Source organism: Mustelus asterias, chromosome X (assembly GCF_964213995.1).
Source record: "Mustelus asterias chromosome X, sMusAst1.hap1.1, whole genome shotgun sequence".
Classification (NCBI taxonomy): Eukaryota; Metazoa; Chordata; class Chondrichthyes; order Carcharhiniformes; family Triakidae; genus Mustelus; species Mustelus asterias.
In genome coordinates this window covers 11,435,148-11,444,097 of record NC_135834.1, presented here as the reverse complement: position 1 = coordinate 11,444,097, position 8,950 = coordinate 11,435,148, and the positions used below count along the sequence as shown (strand labels likewise).

The 8,950-nt window shown below is 42.0% G+C and overlaps 1 protein-coding gene across 1 annotated transcript in view; it reads right to left on the bottom strand.

Annotated features, from left to right (window-relative positions):
* Positions 1 to 5,946: 5,946 nt before the first annotated feature.
* Positions 5,947 to 8,950, bottom strand: part of LOC144481847 (sonic hedgehog protein-like) — a 60,539-nt gene continuing 57,535 nt past the window's right edge. The window contains exon 3 of the mRNA XM_078200998.1: positions 5,947 to 6,617. Coding sequence (XP_078057124.1) covers positions 5,947 to 6,617 — 671 coding nt within the window. The remainder of the gene's footprint in view (positions 6,618 to 8,950) is intronic.

Sequence of the window (8,950 nt, the reverse complement as noted above, 5' to 3'; positions counted from 1 at the left end):
TTTTTCCGCTGAGGCTAGGGGAGAAAAAGACCAGAGGGCATGGGTTAAGGGTGAAAGGAGAAAAGTTTAAAGGGAATATTAGGGGGGGCTTCTTCACGCAGAGAGTGGTGGGAGTGTGGAATGAGCTGCCGGATAAAGTGGTAAATGCGGGGTCACTTTTAACATTTAAGAAAAACTTGGACGGGTTCATGGATGAGAGGGGTGTGGAGGGATATGGTCCAAGTGCAGGTCAGTGGGACGAGGCAAAAAATGGTTCGGCACAGACAAGAAGGGCCAAAAGGCCTGTTTCTGAGCTGTAATTTTCTATGGTTCTATGGACCTCCTCTGCAATTGGCAAGAGGCAATTAAAAATTAACCTAGCTTGGACTTTACTAACAGTTAAGAGCAATGTGGTGCCCCTGTAGTTGCTACAGTTCAACTTGTCTGCTTTTCTGAAGATTGTGATCATCAAGGTATCTCTAATCGGAATTCCTTCATTGTGATAGAGTTTTAGAAATAGGGCACGTATCTGAGAGATCAGTATGTCCTCTTCATGTTTTAGTCTTTCCATGGGGATATTGTCAGGACCAGAAGCTTTATTGTTTTTCATCTGGTTGCCAGCAGTTATAACTTTGTCAATCATTGGATCATTGTCTAGCTCACTGCTGATTGTATGCTGGGATATTCTCCATCAGGTACATGTCCACTATGGAGTTCTGGTTGAGTAATTCTACAAAGTGTTCCTTCCCACAGATGTTGATACTATCTGTGTCTTTGGGAAGAGTCTTGTCATCTTTGGATTTTACTGCTGTTGAGAGTCTATAGATCTCTTTGGTTACCTTGGAAATGTCGTGTGTGCCACACACATCAGCAACTAGTTGAATTGCCTCAGCCTTCTCTGTCCACCGTTTGTTGCAGGTTCTTCTTTGTACTTCAGCTTTGGCTGTCTGGTGGTTGAGCTTTTTTGCCAGGTTTGGAATTCTGTCTGTTTACAATCAATGGGTTATTTCTGTATTGCTCTCATCAAACTATTTTGATGCCTTTTAATGATGTGTCTGAAGGTTTCTTGGCTCGTGTAAGCGATGATGGATTTCAATGACTACCAGTCATCCTGGAAATTGCTTAATAACCGTCCATTCCTGTAGCTGCGAATTGATAACCACCGGGAAATCAGTTGATTTTACAGGACCAAAAGGATTATATTGTACCAACTGATTAACCTACTACTAGATGTTTCAACATTCAAGAAAGAACTAAATTAGACATATATGGGAGGATAATGGTGGTTTGTTTGAAGCCTTAAGGGAATAGGGTTCTTATTGGACATCAGTTGGACATCATGTTAACACAATGGAAACAACGGAGTTGATAATTTAACATTGACTGAGGTATGGTTTGAGTGCCTGTGACTGAGACACACACGGATTAGGAAGTTGAGGAAAGTGGTTATAGATTCTTTGACAGCACACTTTGATAGGATTAGACATAAATATAGTCATTCCAATATTGGATTGTTCTTTTGAAACTGTGAAATGCTGTAATGTAAATCAGTAGGATATTTTGTTTTGTGCAAAAAGAGATTTGTGTTGTGCATTTCCGGATTTATCCAAATTTATTTGATTTATACTTAAGGTACCGCCTCTCGGCTGAGAGATTTGACAGATTTTGTGACAGAAAACTTGAAGTTGCTGATAAAGTAGATCATTGGGTTGTCCGAATCCAAATGTGCACCACTTACTAACGAGAGATTAGAATCCGAACTTCATGCACAGAGCCCAAGCTGCTGCTTTGCCAAGATTGGCAAGTTCAAAAGATGACTTTCGTTCAGCGAGTAACATCAGGTTATACCAGATTGGAAGCACTTGTTGGGTGGAATCTTACTGCTTTTAAAGATTTACTAAGGCCAAAAGGGGGTCCCAAATCCCTGGAACTGCTTGGCTGTTTGCCTGAGCAATCTGACCAAGGCAGCCAATTAAGGGGCTGCCTCCAAGAAGTGTCCAATTCAAGAGGTGGGCAGGACATTCAACCAGCTGGATCAATGTGAGGGCCGGCAGAGTTCTCCTGTTGGCATCCCCACCAGGGTGCTACTGCAGCAGGCAAGAAAACATGATAGAGGCACCCTATGAAGATGCAAGAAAATGTTCAAATGTGTGGCTAGGCCATCATTATGGTTGGGGGGTGGGGTGTGGGGGTGGGGAAGAGACCCCTCCGTTGAATGGCTGTGGTCATAGCTGTAGCCCTGTGGCAGAGTGGCTCTGGTGGGGGTGGGCTGGGAGGCTGCCTCTGAGACAAGCTGGGCTTTGCCTGCAACATGGATTCATCCGCTGTGACCTCCCTCCCTGTAAAATTGCCTAGAAATGAGAGCATTTCAGGTTGCTGACTTATGCGCCATGTTCAAACATAGCCCCCTCTGCCTGGCACCAAAGCTACCTCCACATGGATGGTAAGATTCCACCCTCAGTAACCCCAACTGAGCACAGTCTGATGCAGAGAAAAGGATCAAATGTACAAAATTCTTGCTTCGCACAAAGTGTCATTGCAATGTCATTGATGCCAGCACAAGTTTTAAGATGGAAGTGTCTCTCAGCATTCTGGTACACTTGGAAATGCAGCAAAAAAAACTTTACTACAGTAGACCAAAGTTAGACTCACGAAATGCAAGTTACCAGAACATAAATATGGTTCGACAAGAAATGAAGAATTTTGCACACAAAGTAGGCAAATACAGTGTTTATTCCACTCATGAAAGAGACATATACAATTAATGAATGACATCTTGTCTCCTTTATTCTTGGACTAAACATCGTATTCCACAACCTGATATATCGTATCTCCTATATATGCTTTTTCGAACCAGAAGTGATATCTTTCCCCAATGTTCTCTCCACTTCTGCGGTAGCCTCCAAAGGGGCCCTCTCATAGTTCACCCAAGTGATTATTCATGTGTAAACTCAGAAAATTAGTGCTCACAATCTATTCAACTACAAGCCTAATCCTGGCATCCACAAGGAGGAGAATCCTGGCTGTTTTTTTTCTGCTTCCATAAATCTGAAGACATTGAGGAGAATCGCAGTAGCGAATACTCTTCTGAAGTTAAAGCCAAGGCATATCTTGGGAAACAATTTTGTATTGCAGCAGGTGGTCCTACAACTATCCAGGAAGCGCTTTATCAATTGCCTAATTCACCAGTAATGATTACCCTCAAAACACAAGTAAAATCAACTGAAAAGTCTGGCAGAATGGCCACAGGAAATGAAGCAAATTAACTTGATTTGCACTGCGTTGGCAAAATGTAAAAGTGTTTCTGATGTCCACATGAAAAGTGAACTGATTGTAAAGCAAGAGGGAAGCTTAAGATTGTAATAAAAAGAGAAAAAAGTGATTAAATTATAGGTCAGAATTGTTTTTAATTTTCAATGATGAACTAATACAAACTAACTGCTATCCCTTGTCATGATCTCTCAATTGTCATTTTTGCTTTTGTGGTTTTTAGAGCATAAGGAAGTAGGATTGAGCTTTAGGGACCTGAAGCCCCAGTTTTGAACCCCAATCTTTGTACTGAGTTGACTGGCCGCTACCAGGGTTACATTAAAAATGCTACAATTAATCTCAGGATTTGAGGGAGGGTGACAAACTAAACTGGAACCAAGGCAGATTTGATGATACGATACAGATCAGCCATAATCTAATTGAATGGCAGAACAGGTTTGAAGGACTGAATGGTCTGCTCCTGTTCCTATGTTCTAAGTCAGGTTATCTACCAGTTAATGGATGTTGGGCAAGGACAGGATTGAGTTTGGCTATGTTGTCCCTATGCTTGAAAAGGCTGCCAACATTCACTGTCTAGGCTCACCATGAATAGTAGTCACCTGGTCAAGCTATTCAAGGGTAGGAAGCATCCTTGGAATTTCTCCCCTCCCCCTCCCCTCCAACATGTACTCATGGCTTCAGAAGGAGAGGGGATGGAAAACACAAAAAATCATGGAACAAGATCTGCACCGATATTATCTATTAATCATCTACTTGACCCTCTACTAATTTGATCATTGGATGAGAGATTTTTTTTAGCATTTCTTCCCGACTTCCCCAAAGGTAAGCAAACAAGATTCCACAATCTCTATCTCCACTAGGCAAACCTTCTCAGTTACTTCCCTCAGATAATGCTACCATGGTCCCAGCAGGGCAGTTGGTCTTGTTTTGGTCCATGCACAATGGTCATGGGGTTAAACTGAAGTAATGGTGAGAAATGGAATACAGAATGGGGTGCATCGCCTTGGGGCTTAGTCTTGCATGTGCAATAAAATGTAATGGGGGCACAAAGGGCCTCTCTGGAGATGAGGCAGCCCTCAGACAGCAGTGTGCAAACAAACCCATTGGAAAGATACAAGGAGTCCAACAAAAGGAAATCCGAGGTCTGGGTTACTCATTAACTGGTGGGATTGCATTTTATTGATAAGTGGTAACTTTCCAGCTGGCAGCATTGGGAGTGGCTGGCTGCTCTCTGCACAGAACCAGTATGCTGTTTGCCAGCAGCAAGTAGTTGGTTAATGTTTTGCAAGAAAATCAGTGCCCTATCTAAACAGCATAGTCAAGGTGCAGGTGTGCGCCAGGAGGTCAGTCTGATTTCACAGGTGTAAAAATGCAGTAAAGCACGTACAAATTCAGTTAAAAGCATCAGCAAACATCTATAAACCTTAGGAGAGTGAGAGAGAAAGAGGCACACGGCAAGAGAGGGGGTGGAGGAACAGGAAGAAACAGTGGGACAAAAGGAGACGCACACAATATTGAGAGATTTGTTCTGTAATTACAGCTATTTTAAATAAAAATGAAGCGCATTTATTTCAGCATGAGTTCTTGTAAAAACAACCAACTCCTCGTGTCGATTTTTAACCATCTGCAATATAAATAGGTTCGAATCAGGCTGATATAAAGTCAGATTTCCTGCTCCACTCCTGCCTTGAGGTTTACAACACCACATGCATCAGATAATCTAAAGTATGTATGGACCAGTTCACAGCTAGGTTATAGTGCAATCTGCAGGTTAATTGAAGTTGATTCAGATTAAAACAATTCAACATTAATTAAATTCCTCACATAACAAGTGCGAGAGATTTAGGGAGTAAAAGCTGAAGACAAGCGAGATTGGGAAAAAGTAACTAAACAAATGCAGAAAATAAGACAGATGTAAAGCAAGTGACATGGAGCTATAGACAGAGGAAATTATATGGAATATAAATAGAGGGACAAGTATTATATATATATATGGGTAAAACAGATATAAAAATAATGAAACATGGAAGTAAGAATGAGTGAAAGAGGGAGAGAGCACAAAGTCAAATATATAGATAGACACACAGAGAAAAAGACATACAAAAGGAAAGAGGCAAAGATAACTGCAAGGAGACAGCAAATGAGAGCAACACCATCTGACCTAACTCCTGTTAAAGTGGCTGCGGAGACACAAAATTCAAGAGGGTCAGAGAGACTTTAGTTCCATAAGAACAAACAAAATTAAATTAACAAAACATTATAACATACTTTGATCATTACTATTAGAAATACTGCAACATAATTCTATTAATATTGACTTTATCCCAAAAAATTATATTACAATTCGGAAGTATAAAAATAAACTTTATAATAATTCCCCAAACTGGTTTGTTTTTGACCAAGATTACATCAACCACGCAACATATTTAAAGTATACACACATTCAGAGGGACAATTAAAAGTTATATATGTGATGTAGAAAAATATATTTTGGCTGTATATTTACTGACACATAAAATAAATTCTATCCCTGGGGAACAGAGTTCCCTTGTACAGAATTAGAAGTCCGCAATGCCACTTAAAGCTGAAGACCATGTAGGTACTTATGCAGATGGACCTGATGTATCACAGATACAACAAGGTTGAATCTCCATCCACAACCTCTCTCCGGCAATGCCAACCTGCTCCTGCGACTCTTCATAAAGAGTGAAATTTTTCTCTGTCCAGAACTTTCTTGCCTAAGCTGTAGAGAAATCTGGAGTACCAATGGATGCCATTCTCCTGCGTGGCATTGCCATACCTGGAGTGGAGGGCTGGTAACAATGAAGTCAATGAGTGAAACAGTCTGAGGGGTGCAAAAGCCAGGTGTGCCCAGTGGTGCTTCTCTATCACAGCATAACAAGATGCCAGCACATTATTCACTAACAGTGTGCCGTGAGATGTCAGTGGCGCATAGGCACCAATGTCCTCCTCTGCATAGATAGCTTTAATCTTAGATGAACGCAGACGTCCTGAGCCAACCTCCCTTACTAGGATAAACTGACCTGTTCGCATTCTGCTTGCAAACATCGGCCTAAAGTTTTCCATTTTATCTGTGTTATTATCGGAAACAAAGACGAGATGTGCTGCTGTGAGTTCCAGTCGCTGTTGGGGATCTTCAGTCTCCAGCACGGTGAAAGAGATCCTCAACTCTTCTTCTTTGTCAAGGAAGAGCAGGACTTGACTGGGGACCACCTTGCCAGCTGCATCAACTGTTAGGACCCGGTCCCCAGGATTCAGCTGTGACACAGCCCGAGTTTGCCCATTTTCCAGTGTTACCATGGCTTTAGAAGGGAAACAACCACCTGTTTTGGTGGCCAATGAATTATCTGCAAGATTAAAAGAATTAGAGATTAAACACATTAAATTAAGTTCCCCAGCTCAGTGAAAAAAAATGAAAACAATTGAAGAAATCTCTAATTGAAACGGTAATACATAGCGTAAGCATCTGCAGCTGTGGAACAGAAAAAGTAATTAGTTGGGGTTCCCCATTCTGGATTGATACTTAGTGATCCTATTGGAAAGAGTGCATGTATGGGTATGATCAGGCTGTGCTGCCCATCATAGTCAAATAGCTGGAGAAATACTCACCTGGCTGGACTTGAATGTTAAGACCGCCTATTTAGAGGAGGTTCTGAAGGCTAAGCAGAATGTGTTTGTGCCGCCAACAGGGAAAAAGGCTAGGAAATGGCAAAACATTAAACTTGATGAAAAAAGTGACCCAGCATCCCCACGTCATCAAAATAATTGAACTGAAAACACGATTTCTAGCTCAGCATGGTCGTAACATTCTGCCAGCGGCCCAATACATGTTAAAACTGTGAATATCTTCATTACAACTGAAGGAGCTTGTTGAATACTCGAGAGATGAAATCAATTTTGTGGGAAACAGGTTATTCACTGAACAGGAACAGACTTTACTAGGTCACCATGAATTAGGTCATTAATGTCAAAATTAGACACAGGAGGGTCTTTTCCTGCTGTTTTGTCGTGGATTTATTGAGAACTTAAAGGTGGCAATCAACCTTCTGCCGTTAAGGCTGCAATGTACATAGAAAATACAGTTAAAATCCATGAATTGGAATGCGTTGGAGGGAAAAAATATGATTTATCCAATTAGATCCATTTGAAAGGGCAATTTGAATATGATGTTTTGACATGAACTGCTTAAGAGGCGATATTTTGCCTTTAAAAAAACTCTTTCAAGAGGTAGGATTAAGATTAATAGCTTCTTATTTCTGCTGTTTTTAAGATCTTCTGGTTTTCTTCACTTGTGTTTTTGTGATGGAGCTGGTACAGCACAAACACAATGGGCCAAATGGCCTCCTTCTGTGCAGTAACAATTCAGTAATTCTGTGATACTAATGGCTAGACTGGAGAAAAGGCAGGCAGCACATTGGCATATTTCCGCTGGTATTGCTGTATAACTTGCTGTTTCAAAGCACCTTTTTTAAAAAAATGTTTTTTTAATAGGAAGTACTATCTCACTTATTTTCTCTTGCTCTCCTGAACTCAATGACTTGTGGCAGCAGAGATGGCAACTAAGGGCTATGCAATAGCTGATCTGTGGAGCCATTTTCCCTTCCTGCAGTGCAGAGGTACAATGCTTCAACTGCTGCTGTGACCAAAATTAGCTAAGAGCAGAGATGAGTCATTGACTTGGTCAGCACCACACTCGACAGTGGATTTACCTGTAAAACTGTAATGACCTCAACAAGGCCCATGAGGTTGGCCTCTTGGAGTATGAGCTCCCTGATTGAGGTATCCCAAGACTGCCCTTTCTGTGGCCTTGTGGAGTCCGTGGACCATGTCTACGTTCTGTGTTTTAGACTGCACACCCTTTTTGGTTTCCTCAAACACCTCTTATTGATGTTTTGTTTGCACTTCAGTCCCACGCTCCTGATCTACGGGCACCTGGTGCGGAGAGGGGCGGGTCGGGATGCCGACCTCCTCATGAACCTGCTCCTGGGCCTGGCGAGACACGCCATCAATAGGTCCAGGCAGCGGGCGATCGACGGGGCTGTCCATCCTGACTGTCTGCCCCTCTACCGCGGCTACATTCGCGGCCAGGTGTCTCTGGAGAGGGAGCATGCGGTGTCCACGGGCGCGGTTGACGCCTTCCGCGACCGCTGGGCACCGCAGGGGCTGGGGTGTATTATCGACCCTGATAATCACCTTTTGGTTTGATGTTTTAAGTTTCCTTTCGACTTTGTTTTTGGTTTGGGCTGTTCCCCCTTTCTTTTGGGGAGCTTCCCCTTTAAATTTGTCCCTAAGTTAATTTGAGTTCGTTTACTTGGTTGGTGTTGAAAGAAATCCCTGATTGAGGTAATGATTGCCTGCTGGCCAAAAGATTGGTAATAATTGCCTGCCCAATCAGGGAGTCTCATATATATATATATATATATATATATAAAAAATATGAGTATCAGGACTGCTGACATTCTGGATTCTGACTTTGTATCTGAAGCACTCTTAGGAATGGAATTGAGTTTGTAAGGGACACCAGCCTCTGAGGAGTTATTTCAGGAACCATACAAGGCGGAAGCTGCTTTTACATTGGTATTACCTGGGGATTTTGAAGGAGTTGAATGTATACACATAGATGATATGAGAAAACTGCAGACGCACCTGTAGTTTACCAATTGTTGCTGGAATGTCAACC